At 37.0% G+C, this 18,065-nt stretch overlaps 1 protein-coding gene across 5 annotated transcripts in view; it reads left to right on the forward strand.

The window, feature by feature from the left end:
- Positions 1 to 18,065, forward strand: part of HEATR5B (HEAT repeat containing 5B) — an 89,199-nt gene that overhangs the window by 51,972 nt on the left and 19,162 nt on the right. For all 5 annotated transcript variants that reach the window (XR_007471114.1, XM_033419281.2, XM_004265054.4 and 2 more), the window contains 6 exons: positions 156 to 407; positions 2,497 to 2,678; positions 4,804 to 4,872; positions 9,862 to 10,041; positions 16,439 to 16,676; positions 17,785 to 18,039. Coding sequence is in view for 4 of the 5 variants with exons in the window: in XM_033419281.2 (XP_033275172.2) it covers positions 156 to 407; positions 2,497 to 2,678; positions 4,804 to 4,872; positions 9,862 to 10,041; positions 16,439 to 16,676; positions 17,785 to 18,039 (1,176 nt within the window). In the remaining variant the exon portion in view is untranslated. The remainder of the gene's footprint in view (positions 1 to 155; positions 408 to 2,496; positions 2,679 to 4,803; positions 4,873 to 9,861; positions 10,042 to 16,438; positions 16,677 to 17,784; positions 18,040 to 18,065) is intronic.

Consider the following 18,065-nt stretch of genomic DNA (forward strand, 5'->3'; position numbering starts at 1 on the left):
CTCCTTGGCTTTTTATTGATTGTTAAAAGAAAAATCTTGCCAATTCTACTGTTTTCTACTGGTTTTAAATTAGATATCATCAAACAGTACTATTTCTAAAGCATCGTTTTTGCTATATGTAAGGTTGTTATAATATGCTTTTATTTTTGTTACAGATATGAGTACTGCAACTCCCTTAAGTAGTGGAAACGATGAAGAATTTGAAAAGAAAGATGAGATGGATGATGATACTATGTTTACCACACTAGGAGAAGAAGATAAATCAAAGCCCTTTGTGGCACCTCGCTGGGCCACTCGAGTATTTGCTGCTGATTGCCTGTGTCGAATCATCAATTTGTGTGAGAATGCAGACCAGGCTCACTTTGACCTTGCTATGGCACGTTCTGCTAAACTGCGAAACCCTACAAGTAAATTAAAAATCAGTACTTCTTTTCCCCAGAATATTTTTATAGGTTTGAAATATTTTACTGCTTTGTAACATGCTTTAGACTATGCCTTTCATTTATTGTACGTTTTCTTGCCTTTTACCTTTGTTTTCTGTCCTCTCTATATACTGTCCAACATCTGATCCCTATTGGGAAGATAAGTTGAGGAAAGCAGTCCAAAGTTATATATCTATCTATCTTAAGATATATTTATCTTAATCATTTGCCCTAAGGATAATGATGGGCCTAAGCATAATGATGGCAGTAACTTATGTTTCCTTGGTACCTTATCCTACTTTTAGCAAAAGTTTAAGGTGAATAAATAAAGTGAGTTTGGCAATCCCCAGCCTTGGAGAATGTCAGAATTCATGAATGCCATGGAAGATTTCAAACTCTCAGATTTCAGAACTGCTATTAGGTATTTTTGAAAAGGTGAAAAGTGTTTATTACTGAAACCTTTTACTTTTTGATCATTTGTAAGCTTTTATACCATATATCCCCTGGATCAGATATTATAGGGAATTTACAAAGAGATCATCAGGCCAGTATCTTCACTTACAAATGAAGAAACCTAGAGAATCTGAGAGAGGTAGTAGAGTAACAGACTGTCTTATCTTACGCTTTGTTGTCTCTTCGTCATCGTGTCATTTTTTAAAATATCCGAAGACACATCGTATATGTTATCTGTATTGAAGTCTATATGTTAAAAATGCCTTTCAGTTTACTTTGTTGTGTATAAGAAGCAGTAAAACTCACAAATGGACTAAAAAACAAAAAGTAAAACAGTATTATACTATGTATAAAATTGGAATCTGAATATAGGGTACCAGCAAAGCACAATATGTTGTGAACAGGGTGTCTTTAATCATGTCATTATTCATCAGATATTTACCGAATCTTGTTCTTTACTTCCCATTGGAGATCCAAAGAAGAAAAAAACATAGTCCTTGCTCTTGAAGAATTTCTAGTCTAGAAGAAAGAGAGACAAAGTTATCACTCAAAAATAATCATATATCCCAATAGTGGAAGGATAGAGTACTTTGGGAACATAAAAAACTGCTACTCATTTCTTGAAGTGCCAGGGAAGACCTCACAGAAGGGATCATTTTGAAGCTGGGTTTTAGAGGCAGAGAGAGGGTTTTCCAGGTAGAAGAGGTTGGATGTATTCGTTTTCTATTGTTGCTATAGTAAATGACTGCAAACTTAGTGGCTTAAAATAACAGAAGTTTATTAACTTATAGTTCTGTGGGCCAGAAGATCCCAGAATGCAATAAACCTCTATCAGTCCCCTAATTGTCTCCCCATTTTGGAGTTTCTGCCCAGTGCCCCTTTCTTCTCCCCCACGTTAGGAGTTCATCACCTTGGATTTTGGAAAAAGATAGAGGTCTTGATTTGAGAGAGGGTGTAGGTAGAGACTGTGTAGAGAAGCAATAGCAGTTTCATTCTGGGAACAATTGCCTTGCTTTTAAGCTTTGATAGGACTGATCTAGGGCAGCCTTTACTCTAAGGCTAAAAGGAAAAAGGCTTCCCTTTTCTACATCTTGTCCTTATAAAAATCTTTTCCAGAGTAGAGGTTGGTAAACTACAGCTTGCAGTCCAAATCCAGCCTGCAGTCTGTTTTTATAAATAGTTTTATTGGAGCACAGTGTAACCATTTGTGTACATATGGTCTTTGTACATACTACAACAGCAGAGTTGAGTAGTTATGTTAGAAATTATATGGCCAGCAAAGCCAAAAATATTTACTATCTGTTTCTTTACAAAAAAAATTTGCCAACCTCCGCTGACAAAAAAATTACAAACTCTTTTGGGGAAAATTATGATAATCAGTTATTTTGCTTCAGATGTCAGTTTACAATGTCGTCAGTGTTATTGTATAAAGGTTTACCAATATTCTTGAGAGATTATGGCATGGAAACTTTCTTGAAAGTGTATCATTGTTATTTTAAACATGGTGAAATATGTGGATCATAAATGCTTTTTTAAAGAAGTTTATTTCTTTCCGTATTTTTATGTGATTACACTTAATTTTGGAAATGTTTTCCTTTTTGCCTTCTATTTTTATTTTTAGATGATCTCTTGGTACTTCATCTCTCTGACCTGATTCGCATGGCATTCATGGCTGCAACCGATCATAGTAACCAGCTGCGGATGGCTGGGCTCCAAGCACTTGAAGACATTATCAAGAAGTTTGCATCTGTGCCTGAGCCAGAATTTCCAGGTCATGTGATTCTGGAGCAGTATCAAGCCAATGTGAGATATTTTATTTGTTTCAAAATTAAAACTGATCTTTTGAAAAGTGAAGATTAAAGAAGTGAAGATCCCCTGGAGAAATGTATTTGGACCTGTAACCTATTTATTCATGTAGAATGCATATCTTTACTCCCATTGCCTGTCACACAGTTTGAATCAATTCACAGTTGAAGAAACAATTGTATAAAACTTGTCACTGTTTTTAAGTCATGATGTAGTATTAGTGATAAAACTAGAATAGATGTTCCAGCCTGGCTTTCCAGTCTTACGTTTAGATATTTAGCCATGCCATTTAAAAGATAAAAGGAACATTTAAAGAGTGTTGTGGATTTACTGCTGTTATTTTATATGCCAAGACTTGATAAGCATTTTTTAAAATAAAAAGCAGTTGCCTTGGGACTTCACTGGTGGTCCAGTGGTAAAGAATCAGCCTTCCAATGCAGGGGACGCGGGTTCGATCCCTGACTGGGGAACTAAGATCCCACATGCTGCAGGGCAAGCAAGCCTACACACCACAGCTACTGAGCTCATGGCCTCAAGTAGAGAGCCCATGTGCCGCAAGCTGTGAGCCCACATGCTCTGGAGCCTGTGCACCACAGAGAAGCCTGCACGCCACAACGAAAGATCCCGCATGCCGCAACTAAGATCCCATGTGTCACAACTAAGACCCAACACAGCCAAAAATTAATAAATAAATTTAAAAAAAAAAGCAATTGCCTCTTGTATGCTGAAGGATAAATTAACTTTTAATAATAGTGAAAAATATTACTGAAAGAATTGTATACTTTCAAAAGATTTTTTTATTCTAAACAGAGATATACTTGTTTCCCCTGAAATTTATGCCTATATTTATGTTCTTCAAAAGCGGCACAATAGATGTAATCCTAGTAATGGATTATATGAAGGCGAAAAAAACTTATGTAAGAAAAGAACGAACTTTTTTTTTCACTGTGATTGTACCAAAATCTTGGCTCTAGACACATCATACTTCATCTAAAATCTGTGTTCAAACATACACAAAATTAAAAAGTGTGGATAATGTATAGTCCATTTTTTTCCATCATAAGTATAGGTAAAGAAGTTATACTTTCTAGGCCAAATGGCTGTAGAAAACCTGTATATAATTATTTACTCCCAAATACCCAACCTATCAGAATGAAGGTCTTTTTAAAAAAATCTTTCTATTTAGAAATAATTTCAAACCTACAGAAATAATTGCAAGAATAGTACCAAAAAACCTCTTATACCCTTCATCCTTCATTCATATTTGCCAATTGAAAATTTTGCCTCATTTCCTTTAACATTGATTTTTTTCTCTCTCTCTACACTCAACACATACACACACACACATTCTCTCACTCTCTCACTTTTTTTTTCATAAACCATTTAAAAGTAAATTATCTAAGTCAGGTATCTTTACCTGGTGTAATGGAAGAAATCTCAAATTAGGAGTTGACTATATTTAATTCCTAATTCAGCTCCTACATATTAAATGTAATATATCTAAGAATCTGTGACTGATACTGGCTTATTAAAACTAAAGCTCTAAGCAGGCTGGACCTGGTTAGTACTTGGATAAAAAAAACTAAAGCTCATATTTCTTCACTTATTACTATGATAACAGTACATTAATATTTCTTGAGCAACTTTCTTTTAAAGCATCTCTTTTTGAGGTGAAATGATTTTTAAGGTCTTTTAGTGACTATGTGAATTTTTAGTACTACTCAGTTATTTAAAGAAATTGAGCCTTTAATCTCAGTTATATGAGATTCACCCATGAAGTAAATACTATTAGAAATATGTTCAGGAATATAGATAGAAAAAAAAAAAAGCAGTTTTCTGTTATCTCTGGGAACATGTGGCTTTGTCAGAAAATCCTATTTACTATTAAAAATAAATGAAAAACAAATAAGATTAATTGCCTGTTTGGTATAGGATCCTGCAGATTGGATAATGATAATCTCCTGGAAAGCAAAAGAAGAATGGTATAATTGAGTTTATTGTCACCAAAAAGAGAGATAAAAAGGAAAGGAACAAAGATGTGTTTTGTGTGTTTTCATCTCCAAAGACACAAAAGGTTTACTACTTATCTTTAAAAATAAAATGCTTGTATTCATTTTTCTAGGTGGGAGCTGCTCTAAGACCAGCCTTTTCACAAGATACTCCATCAGACATAATAGCAAAAGCTTGCCAGGTAAGAAGAAAAATAGAATTTTCAATAGTTATCTTCTATAAATTTATAGATATCTTAGAATTTCACTTCCAAGAGAGAAAAATCAAATAGTATTATTTTTTTTTTTTTTGCGGTACGCAGGCCTCTCACTGTTGTGGCCTCTCCCATTGTGGAGCACAGGCTCCGGACACGCAGGCTCAGCGGCCATAGCTTACGGGCCCAGCCGCCCCACAGCATGTGGGATCTTCCCGGACCGGGGCACGAACCTGTGTCCCCTGCATTGGCAGGCGGACTCTCAACCACTGCGCCACCAGGGAAGCCCCAAATAGTATTTATTTTTATCTCAGAAATACAACAGTGACAGCTTCCTTTTTTATTCTGTGTGAAATGATGAAGTACTAACTATTAATCACTTTTTTTTTTGCTGTAGCTGAGGACATGACTTTGGAATACATAGCTCTTACATTGTCCAGTAGTCAGTGGAGATGTAAAGTCATAAGAGGGACTAGAATAAAAGTAAAATCTCAAAATCTATAATCATTGAAGAATATATAGTAATAATAAATAGGTAATAAAAGGGTTTTTGACCACAGGTTGTGAAAATTCTACAAGTTTCTGTGTATTAAAATTATCCTAAGGACAATTTCACAATATGGAAGTTTTATTGCAAAATTGATTCCAGGGGATTATTCTCATATTATTTTTTCTGAAGAGAGTTACAGAAGCACCTATGTTCCTACACCTTTAATAAGTTCATCTTTTTCATGCTCTGTCCTGAAAAAGGATTTGTGCATTAAGCTCTAATCTTTCAAAAAAAAATCCAATTCTTTGTCTGCTAACCTAAGGATAGAAGAGAAGCAACTCCATCCTTCTCAGTTTTCCGGAGTACAGGGCTGTATTCCATCTTTATTGCTTAGAATTCAGTCAAGCTACATGTGTCCTCTATGCAGAGAATGTTCTGCTGTTTGCAATAATAGGTTTGATTACTCTTTGGTCAATGAGTTGCCTCCTCCTTCTGTTAGAATTTATTTTTCTGAAGCCTGCTATCTTAATGGTGGCCTTCAGAGAAATGAACTCTTTCTACCAACAGCAGGCTAGAGAGAGAAGAGGAAGCCTTGTTTAAGACAGAAGTCTGGATCATGGTACAAACCTTGGAGTTAGAGTAGGTTAAGTCATTTAGATTGGGATACTGGCACACAGACATCAGAAATCACAGTCATGTATAATTAAATGTATTATGGTAGTGTTTCAGATCATAATATTTAAGCAGACAAAACATCCTATAAAGCTCCTGATCATCAGAAAGGCAAAAGCTATTAGAATTTCATCTTGTGAATGAGTAGTATGAAAATTTCCTATTACTGAATTTGCCTTAAACGTCTTATTTCTTGGACTTCCCTGACAGTCCAGTGGTTAAGATTTTGCCTTCCAATGCAGTGCAGGTTCAATCCCTGGTCAGGAAGCTAAGATCCCACATGCCTTGCAGCCAAAAAGCCAAACATAAAACAGAAGCAATATTGTAACAAATTCAATAAAGACTTTAAAAATGTTCCACATCAAAAAAATCTTAAGAAAAAGAACACTTCTTATTTCTTATGTGGCCCTACCTGCTTTTTGAAGTTTCTTCTTTTCTAGTGGCAGGCTTAAATTTTTGACCTCCTGTCCTGTTTCTGGGAGGAAACCTGGTTTTGAAATAGCTGGAGCATTGGGTTGCAAGTTTCTTTCTTTAAGGTTACCGAAGGAGTTGGCTTCGGGCAGATCTTGAAACATGGGATCCCAGATTGTTTACTAGAGTAAACATCATGTTGAACCTGAAAATCAAGTAATTCTTAGATATTATAGGAAAACCCTCAAATGTTTTCAATTGAGGACAGTTGGGGACAGTAATCAGTAGGTTAATAAATCATTTAAAGCAGCATTGGAATCATAAACATAATACATACTTTAGATATTTTATTTCAGTCTAAAATTTGTAAGTGTACATTCATTCACCACTCTTTTGATATAAGGCCAGAGTCTTTTCTCTAAGTATGATTTTGCTGATTCAGTTTTGCTTTGTCTTTCTTCATAAACCAAACCTATAATGCAGTATCTGCAGTTTCTGGTTTCATGTTCTTTAAAGTGGAGAAGGTACTTAGGTTTTTGCAAAGCAAACTTAGCACCAAATTCTCGATTTTGACAGTTTCCCCCAACTTTCAGTTATATTTCTACCAAAATTCGCAGAAATAGTATCAAATATCTCCAAAATGTTATTTTCCTTAAGAATACCAACTCTTTATTTTCACACTCATATTTAATCTTTATTTTCACTTTAAATTTCATTATATTTTCAGCACTGTTGTGGCTGGTATTTTTTTTTTGCCATCAGTATTGGTAACAAACAGTTTTTAAATGTCCTTATTGAATTTTATTTAATTTAATTTTGAATTCTTTGAGAATAAGATTATTATAAGAGAATGAAGTAGTTTATATATATATTTATTCTCAACTTTTTAAACGTTTCAAATATAGGAACACATCCATTAACCATGATTCAGTATCCAAATGCTCTGAAAACCAAAAGATTTTTCATAATTTATTTGATAACGAAGCCTGAACTGACTATACTCACCTGGCCCTGACATGAAGCTGAGTGAGACGATAGTAATGATTGATTTCTTTTTTAAAAAAATAAATAAATTTATTTATTTATTTATTTTTGGCTGGGTTGGGCTTTTGTTACTGCGTGTGGGCTTTCTCTAGTTGCGGCGAGCAGGGGCTGCTCTTCGTTGCGGTGCATGGGCTTCTCATTGCGGTGACTTCTGTTTGTTGCGGAGCACAGGCTCTAGGCACGCAGGCTTCAGTAGTTGTGGCACACAGGCTCAGTAGTTGTGACTCACGGGCTTAGTTGCTTTGCAGCATGTGGAATCTTCCTGGACCAGGGCTCAAACCCATGTCCCCTGCATTGGCAGGCAGATTCCTAACCACTGCACCACCAGGGAAGCCCAGCCCCTTCCATCTTGGCATTCTTCCTTTGCTTCCAGTATCACCACACTTGCCTGGTTGTCCTATTGCTTTTCTGGTGTTTTCAGTTTCTTATTCTACTTGTCCCTGAAGTATATTTTCCCTGTGTTCTGTCCTTAAGGCTTTTCTTTTTAATACCTCAGTCCTTGAAGAAAGTTACCTAGGACCATCTGTTTAGTGGTCATCTTTGTGTGGAGAATTCCTAGATCGACTTAGTTACCTCTGTCTTTGCTCCTGAAATCCAGACCCAGGTTTCCATCTGCCCACTGAATATCTTTCCATGTGTCTCTTGCTGGTACTTTGAACTCAGCATGTCACAAAGTTCACAGTCAAAATCATGTTCTCTAACTTCTCATCTCCACCAAACTTCTCTTTGTTCTTATGTTATCTCTCTTAAACAGTGGTGTCACCTTCCTTACATTCATCCGGGTTAGAAACTTTGACAGTCAAAATTTGGTAGTCTTTGATTATCGCCTCATACTGTTTGCATGTCCCTGCCTTCACCCCCTAAAAATATGTAATTGGTTTCCAAATCCTGTGATTTCTACTTCCAAGTCTTTCTCAGATGCCTCTTTCTTTTCATTTGATTCTCAGTTTGATCCGAATCATCTCTGTTCCGTGGTATTATAATAGTCATGTGACTGAACACAGTACTCACTGTCTAAACACATGCTTTCCTATACTTAGTATTGGAGCAGTTTTCCTAAAGCACAATTCTAATAATATTCCCCTGCTCAGAAGCCTTAGAAACTCATGACTGCCTACAGAACAAGTCTGAATTCAGTTCACGTGGAATTTAAATTGTACTGTAATCTGATCCCAGTTAACTTTCCTAATCTTGTCTCTTCCTCCGTGAAACTCCCCTGTATCTATACACATAAAACTTCCTGATATCTAAACATTCCCATTTCTCCTGCTAGAATTAATCTCTTTTTTTCTCTTTTTTTTTTTTGCGGTACGCGGGCCTCTCACTGTTGTGGCCTCTCCCGTTGCGGAGCACAGGCTCCGGACGCACAGGCTCAGCGGCCATGGCTCACGGCCCAGCCGCTCCGCGGCACGTGGGATTCTCCCAGACCGGGGCACGAACCCGTGTCCCCTGCATCGGCAGGCAGACTCTCAACCACTGCGCCACCAGGGAAGCCCCTTTCTCTCTTTTTAAGTGCAGTGTGACAGTCATAAAACATTCTCATGTGTTCATTTAATCTGAGTTTACTTACTTGGGGACAGGGACTAGATTTTTTCCCTTTACTTTTTTTTTAACTCCTCTATAGCACTCAGAATAACCTTTTGCCTATAGTAAACAGAGATGTTGTTGAATTGAAGAATTATTCATAACCAAACCGATTTGGGTGGAAATTCTTTTCTGTTAAAATTTTTGGGAAATTAGATACTGGAAACATGTTAAGTATATATTGTTTTGTTTTCTACATAGGAGTACAATAAGTTCCATACTTGCTGTTGATTTTTTATTAAAAAAATAATATTAAAGCATAGCATTGAGGTTTTTTTGTTTTGTTTTGTTCATTGGTTTTATTTGTGTTTCTTCCCCCTAGGAAACAATCATATTTACTCCATTCTTCTATATGTTTAATTTTAACTTTTTTAAAAATTAACTAACTTATTTTATTTTTTTGGCTGCATTGGGTCTTCGTTGCTGTGCACAGGCTTTCTCTAGTTGCGGCGAGCGGGGTCTACTCTTTGTTGTGCGGTGTGCGGGCCTCTCGTTGTGGAGGCTTCTCTTTGTTGCGGACCACGGGCTCTAGGTGCATGGGCTTCAGTAGTTGTGGCACACGGGCTCAGTAGTTGTAGCTCTCAGGCTCTAGAGCGCAGGGTCAGTAGTTGTGGTACATGGGCTTAGTTGCTCCGTGGCGTGTGGGTTCTTCCCAGACCAGGGCTCGAACCCATGTCCCCTGAATTGGCAGGCGGATTCTTAACCACTGCGCCACCAGGGAAGTCCCTAATGTTAACTTCTTACTATAAAAATTAAAGTTTTTTTCCTTTGGCTAGGTATGTAGTACATGGATTGGAAGTGGAGTTGTCAGTGATCTCAATGATCTCCGTCGAGTACACAATCTGCTTGTTTCTTCACTGGACAAAGTTCAGGCCGGAAAAGGATCTTCCAGCCAACTCTACCGCGAGAGTGCCACAACCATGGAAAAACTGGCTGTTCTCAAAGCATGGGCAGAGGTAACCATGACCTGTTGTTTTTAACCATTTCTCCATCCATGAGAAAATGTTCCCCTACTCCTGTAGGTAAAAAAATTTTTGTTTGATTTTTGTTTAAAACTGACCTGTGGTATAGAGTGCTTTTTAAAAAATCTGCTGTTTGCTCTTTCTCACTGAAATGCATATACATTTATGTCTCAAAAGAACTCTTATTGAACCTTTGAAAATTATATTTTTAATCAGTGTTTTAAAAACATCTGTGTTGAAGAAGGGCTCTTCTTACTTACTATGGAAAAACTAGGCTGGGAAAACCTACAAATATAAAAAAAAATAGAAAAAATTTATGCCAAGAATCTTATTTGATTAAATTTTAGGAGACATGCCACCACCCACTGATACTGAGGCTGTAGGGTTTTTTGGTTGTTGTTTGTATGTTTTGTTGTTTTATAGCTGTTTTTACCTCTTTTATTCCCATAGCCACTTTTTAAAAATAATGATACTATTTTAAATTCACTTTTCTAAATCTCTTCTGCCAGTTTTCAAATACTTACCTGTCTGCACTCAGGTACTTCAAGTAGCTCTTTATTCCTTCCTCTGCCAACCCAGTATCTCACTTACCTATTTCCATGGTATCAGCAGCCTGTGACCACCCAGCAGACAATTGCTGGCTCAAGGCATGCAACATCCAGATGATATAGTTTAGATAAAGGACCTCTGGGTTTTTGTGGATTATTTCTGTCACAGAAGGGGAAAAAAAAAGGAAAATGTAGAACAGTAAGATATTGTATAAATTAGTTTTTCTCTCTGATTTTTAGATCAAGTTGTTTTCATAGAGTATCCGTGAGTGTTCCTTTATTTTCACTCTGCTGCCATCTTTTGGCGTAGAGAAGTAAAATAATATTTGCATTGATAAAATGTTTGTTTTTATTGATAAAATTTTTTTCAAATTAATGCAAATCCATAGTTTTAGGTGGAAAGTAGTATTAGAAAGATACTATAATGTGATTGTTTTCTTACTTTGAAATTCAATGTTAATTTTCACATATCTAATTTTTAACTAAAACTTACTATTACTTTTCTTGTCTGTAGAAATTATATTCTAAATGATTGAATGATTTTTATTTTTAAAAAGATAGCTTCTAAAATTGTTCTTAATTCTCCAGCCCCATTCATTAATTTCCCAAACATAGAGACAGGTATGTAGTTGGATGATCATAAGACCATTTGCCAGTTAGTTGGTTCTCTGCTGACTTGCATTAACGTGCTCGATTCACCTACTAAGAAGTCTGACATAGTTCAGTATAAAAAGCATTAAATGTTGAATCAGAGGCCCTAGAACAAGTTCTGTCTCTATAATTCACCATCTTTGTGATTTTGTTCAAGTGATTTGATCTTTCAGATACTCAGTTTTTTCATTATAACATGGAAATGCAGTAATGTCTTCTTCTAAGGTGAGGTATGTAAAAGGACCAGGCATTGTTATCTGGCACTGAATGGAAGATAAGTAATTGCTTTTAACAAATTAGATCAAAACCTCACATAACTAAATTATTAATGCACATTTTTTTTGAGACGCTTTTCTTATTTGGGGGTAACTTCGTTCTATAATTAAATAATTTGCACTTCGAGCCTCAGCCTGTAATATTGTCTAGTGAATCTTTTCCTTGCTTAGCTTCCTTTCCTTCGTCCTTTTCCTCAAAGGCCCAATATATTCTAGATTTCTCTACTCAAGATCTATCTTTGCTTCTACTTTTTACTCAAAAAATTAAGGATATTAGTTTTCCAGTTCCTCAGATTGTTACCTTCAAGTCTTTAGATGAGTGTGAGTTGAAAACTCCTTTTACCCATGTGACCTTGGGTGAGTTATTTAACTGCTTCTCTAAACCTTGTTTCTCAGCCCTAAAGTGTGGATAATAATTATGCACATTTCACAGAATTACATTTTGAAGTAAATGAGGTAATAATAACTTTGTTCAATAACTACCTTATTTATGTGCACAGTGAATGTTACCTGTTGTTATTAATATAATAATTATTATTACTTTAAAGTTTTCCTCTAACCTAGGATTACCTTTTCTCATTCTCTTACCTCCCACTCTCTGATTTATTCAACGGTGTTACTAAACATCGGCTCTGTGCCAGGCTAGAAGTTGAGAATACAGTGGTGCACAAGCCAGATGTTCTACCTTTACTGAGAAAAACAAACTAGTGAACGAGTATATGCAACAAAAATAATGACTGTTATAGGAGAAGTCCAGACTGTGGTGAACACACAGCAGAGGCACCTAAAATAGTCTGAGGGCTCAGAGGAGGCTGCTTGGAGAAAGCGACACTTAAGCTGAGACCTGGAGGATGAGAGTAGATGTAGTAAGCATAAATCTCTGGAGGGGACTGTTCCAAGCTAAGTGCTGTCAGTTACCCCCGCCTCTGTATCTCACTTACCCCGCCTCTGTATCTCACTTACCCCGCCTCTGTATCTCACTTACCCCCCCGCCCCGCCTCTGTATCTCACTTACCCCGCCTCTGTATCTCACTTACTCCGCCTCTGTATCTCACTTACCCCCCCTCTGTATCTCAGTCACCCCCCGCCTCTGTATCTCACTTACCTCGCCTCTGTATCTCACTTACCCGCCTCTGTATCTCACTTACCCCGCCTATATGTCTCACTTACCCCTGCCTCTGTATCTCAGTCACCCCCGCCTCTGTATCTCACTTACCTCGCCTCTGTATCTCACTTACCCGCCTCTGTATCTCACTTACCACCTCTGTATCTCAGTTACCCCCGCCTCTGTATCTCACTTACCCTGCCTCTGTATCTCACTTACCCTGCCTCTGTATCTCACTTACCCCCACGCCTCTGTATCTCACTTACCCCCACGCCTCTGTATCTCACTTACCCCCACGCCTCTGTATCTCACTTACCCCATTTCTGTATCTCACTTACCCCGCCTCTGTATCTCACTTACCCCATTTCTGTATCTCACTTACCCCCGCCTCTGTATCTCACTTACCCCCATTTCTGTATCTCACCATCACCCTCTGCTTGCTCGTCCTCTTCTACTCACTCTCCTCTTCACACCTCTATTCATTGAACGAGTTTTAGTATCTTCACATCCTCAGCTAGTCACCCACTTCTCAGTCCCCTGCAATCTGGGTTTACTCTCAGCACTACATTGAAATTATTTCGTTAAAGTTACAAATAATATAATTCTCCAAATCACTGCACACTTTTCAATCTCTGTCTTACTTAGCCTCTCTATAGCATTTGATATTGTCTTCTCTGGAAACTTTGTTTTCCTTGACTTCGTGACACTACTCCCTTGGTTTTCTTCTTTTCTTTTATTGTTCATTCTCAGCCTCACTTGCTGGCTTCTCTTTGCCTGCCTGCTCTTTAAATACTGGCATTTTTCTTGTCCCTTTTCTCACTCTTCATACTCTGTGGGTAGTGTCATCTACACCCATACCCAGTAGCTTTTACTTGTATATGAAAGTTTCTAATTCTACTTTTCTAGCCATACTTCTCTCCTACATTCCAGGCCCATATTTTTAGCTGTTTATTAGACATGTAGTACTGCAGTGTTTACTGTTGAAAAAAAATCCATGTATAAGTGGACCTGCACAGTTCAAACCCACGTTGGTTCAAGGGTCAACTGTATTATCAAAGCACTTTCTAAAATCGTACACATTAGTTGACCAATTTATCCTAAGGAATATCAAGGATATACACAAAGATTCTGCTGTGAGGATGTTTGCTGCAATGTTGTTTATCATTCTAAAACAATAAAAAAAGGCAATATATGAATAATTGTATTTCTTGATCCAAAGATGATGGTATTAAGTGAATAGAAAATTGAGTATAATATTATATACAAACATAGTTTTTAAAAGACTGAGTATGTATATACAACATGGCTAGAATATTAACAGTATTACATCTGAGTAGTAGGATTGTGTCTGGTTTTATTTTCTTCATTTTACTTATGCTTCTGATTCTTCTATATTTTGTGTGTAATATCTCATAAGAAAAATAAACCCAATTTTTTTAAAAAACGAGTCTAAAAAATATATTATCATAGGCAAGTAGCAATGTAAAATATAGAACCCTTTTAGAAAGCATTTGGCAATATCTCTTCAGAGCCATGGAAGTATTTATAACCACTGATCCAGTAATTCCATTTCTCGAACTTTATCCTAGGGAAAAATATCCAAAATATGAAAAAGAGAGAAATTTACAAAAATGTTTAGTTGTAACCTTACTTATAATGTGGAGAACTGAACACCTTTGTCTTTGAAAACTATGTTTCATCTTTCTAAGATTCCCAAGGCTAAAAAGAATCAGAAAAAAATATAAAAGTTCAACTACAGGAAAATTGTTAGATGTATAATGTCTTCCATTGCAGCCATTAAGAATAACAGTTATGAAGACTAGTATTCATATGGAAACCCTTATGATATATGAATAGACAAAGTTAAATACAAAATTCTCTGTACAACAAAATTATAACTTAGAAAGTTGGAATGTGAAAACCTGGAAATTAGAATTATGAGTAATTTTAAAAACTCATTTTTCAAACTATTTATGGTATAATTTTTTAAATTAAAATTTGAGGAAAAATACATACAACTGACCTTTAAATACTGCAGTGACTCCTTCGCTTCCCCATTACCAACAGTCTTCAGCTACTTCTGCCTTATAGTCTATGCTCAGTCTAATACCAAACACTTGCAGTTTCCTCAGCATGCCTTGCTAGTTTCTGTCTCTTGTGCTCTTGCTGTTTATATTCCCTCTGCCTGGAATTCCCCCTTCCATCTTTGCCTGTGAACAGGTGAACTTTTGTCTTTGAATCCAGTCTCACCTTTTCATAGTCCATTAAGATTCTTCCATCCTTGGTGCTTCCTGTGATTCATTCATTCATTACTCAAACCACTGAGTGTTCGTTAGGTGCCAGGCAGTGTACATAGTCACTGCGTGTAGTGAGGTGGGCAGATAGGTCATTTAAAACAAATTTCAAAAAACATCCCTTTCGCTCAGCAATTTTCTCACTCTCCTTTCATCGTATCAGTCTGTGAGTCCATGGAAGGTGAAAACCATGTATTATTTGTCTTTGTTGCCTCAGGCCCTAGCACAATAGCAAATGAAAGGCAAGAGTAAGTACCTAAGAAGGGTTTGATGAGCGAATGGCTGAGTATACTTACAGTGCTTATTGAGATATTTTCTTAAAATCAGCATAATAATCTAGGGGAAGAAAGCGAGCTTAAAACCAGTGGAAAATATGAATGTGATACATTTATAACCTGATACTCAAAGTCCCTACTCCAAAAGTTAGGTGGTTTCTGCTTCTAAATTGTCAGGTGTTAAGTATGACTAACCAACTGTAACTAAGTGTTAATAGACCATCACAGCATTAAGGAATGCTTCTTCTCAAAAATGAAGATTCATTGTTTCCTGTAATCGTCTAATCTAGTCAATTACCATGCCATAACTGTCTGTTCATTGTAGGGATAGAGATAAGACCCTGCCATCAAGAAGCTGCAGTGTCCCTGTTCACATGCATAGACTTCCTCTTACAAACAATGAAGATGACACTGTGTCGGGGGAAATAGTTTTCTCAAGATTTTTATCTAGTGCAATTTTCTTTCTTACTCATGCTCCCCCCACCCTTTTTTTAGCTTTATCATTGATGTGTAATTCAGCTACGTGCCAGTTGCCAAAGCCAGAATGTACGTACAGAAACAAAAGAAAACAAACAAAAATAACTTCAGCAAAGAAGAATCTTTAAGATTATATTTTAGGAAGTTGTTATTATATATCTTTTTGGTTTATAAAGTGGAAAGAAAAGATACAGATAATATATATGGCCAGTAAATTATATTATTCTTGGCTCAGCCATCTGTTGCAAGGACTAGATTGCTAAATATCACTTAAGGACTATATAAGAAGGGGTTTTGGAGGATATTTATGGAAATCCTTTCTGTGCCCTCCCCCCCCCAGCTTTTTTCTTTGACTGCTGGCTGATTGTGTCTAATAAATCTATGAAAGCAAACGTAACAAACAGGAAGTTATGACAAAAAGAAAAAAAAAGAAAGAAAACCACATATAAAGGGGGGCTTTGTAAAGTAGAACAAGAGAAGCCAGAAAAAATTCAGAGAACCCTACTCAAGGAATATGCTGTGAGAGCAATAGTCAGAAGTCAGCTCTATGAAAAAAAAAAAGAAAAGAAAAAGGAAAAAAAAAAAAAAAAAGATTTCCTCCAGAGCAGGTGGAATTATTCTTTTGAGGTTATCCGGAAATCCCGAAGTTGTATACTTTCTAGTATCTGTACTCACTTTCGATGATTCAGCTGTATAATAACAACTTAGAATATGTCATTTCTTAATATTATGCCTTGTTATTTTCTCCTCCTGAATATCTTACTAGGTATATGTGGTTGCTATGAATATTAAAAAAGAAGCAGAGTCAAAACCAAAAAGAGCAATTAAAAATACTGATGATGATGATGATGATTATAGTACCATAAATGAACTACCACCAGACAGTTTAATAACACTCGTACAACCTGAACTGCCAACACTCAGTCGCCTGTGGTTGGCAGCCTTAAAAGACTATGCGCTTTTAACTTTACCAGCTGAATTTGCTAGTCAGCTACCCCCAGATGGTAAGTACTGCACTTAGAGTTTTGCTTTTAATAGAGTTCAAAGTAGTAATTAAACAAAATGGAATTGGTGGAGACTAGCAACAATCGTAATAATAACATTTACAATTTCTGTGGACTTAAAACTTGACATTCTCTCATTTAGAGCATGTTTTGCATACTGAATTTGTGAATTCATATATGGTATTAAACTTGTTAGCCCAAGCAAAAATGTTCTCACTGTTACAGTAATAACTGTACGAGTTAGGTTACTCTAAATAACTGGGCATAACAAGTCATTATGCATAACCATGATGAAGTAGATTGCTGTGTTGGTCAGTGTGTGTATGCAGGGACAGATGTGGCAGTCATCAGTTTGATAGAGAAAGCAGGAGGAGGGGAAGAATTTGCAGAAGAGTGAAAAAGAAGAGACAGAGTTCCCTGGCTATTGAGAGAAAGGGAAGGTGATGAGGGTTTTAAGAGTTGCTGGCAACAGTGAAGAGGAAGTCTGAGGAAGAGGACCACGGGTAGGGAAAGCTAGAGGGCATTCAGAGGCATCAGCATGTGCAGCGAAAAGGCTGGAAACCCTAACATCAGCGAGGAAGTGACAGGCACTCCAGGTCAGCAGCTGCAGGAAAGACGTTAGTTTTGATAACTCTGTACAAGAATCTCTTTGCCAAATTGCTCTTTTATATGTGCTATGATCTGAATATTTGTGTCACCTCAAAATTCATATGTTGAAACCTAATCCCTATTGTGATGGAATTAGGAGGTGAGGCCTTTGGGAGGTGCTTAGGTCATGAGGGTGGAGCCCCTAGAAGTGGAAGTAGTCCCCTTGTAAAAGAGAACCAACAGAGCTCCCTGGCCCCTTCCACCTTGTGAGGGCACAGCAAAAAGGCACTGGCTATGAATCAGGAAGAGGGCCCTCACCAGACCATGCTGGCACCCTGATCTCTCGGACCTCCAGCCTCCAGAACTATGAGAAATAAATTTCTGTTGTTTATAATCCACCCAGTCTGTGGTATTTTTTTATACCAGCCCAAATGGACTAAGACTGTATGTAACGGTTATTTTTTAAGGTAGTTGTTGATAAATGAGTATAATAGAAGTAATGTTTTTGATTGCTTTATAGGTGGAGCATTTTATACTCCTGAGACTATTGATACAGCTAGACTTCACTATCGGAATTCCTGGGCCCCAATTCTCCATGCAGTGGCACTTTGGTTAAATAGCACAGGATTTACATGTTCAGAGTCAGCAGAAGCGGCAGCAATAGCAGGTTTACAAAAACGTTCTACACCCATCAATTTAAACCAAGCATCAGGAGCAACGCCTAGTGCTAAATCTTTGCCAGAAATTAACAAAGACAGAATGCATCTGATTTTAGGTAGGTGAGCCATGTTAATGTATTTC

This window comes from Orcinus orca, chromosome 13 (genome assembly GCF_937001465.1).
Source record: "Orcinus orca chromosome 13, mOrcOrc1.1, whole genome shotgun sequence".
Taxonomy (NCBI): domain Eukaryota; kingdom Metazoa; phylum Chordata; class Mammalia; order Artiodactyla; family Delphinidae; genus Orcinus; species Orcinus orca.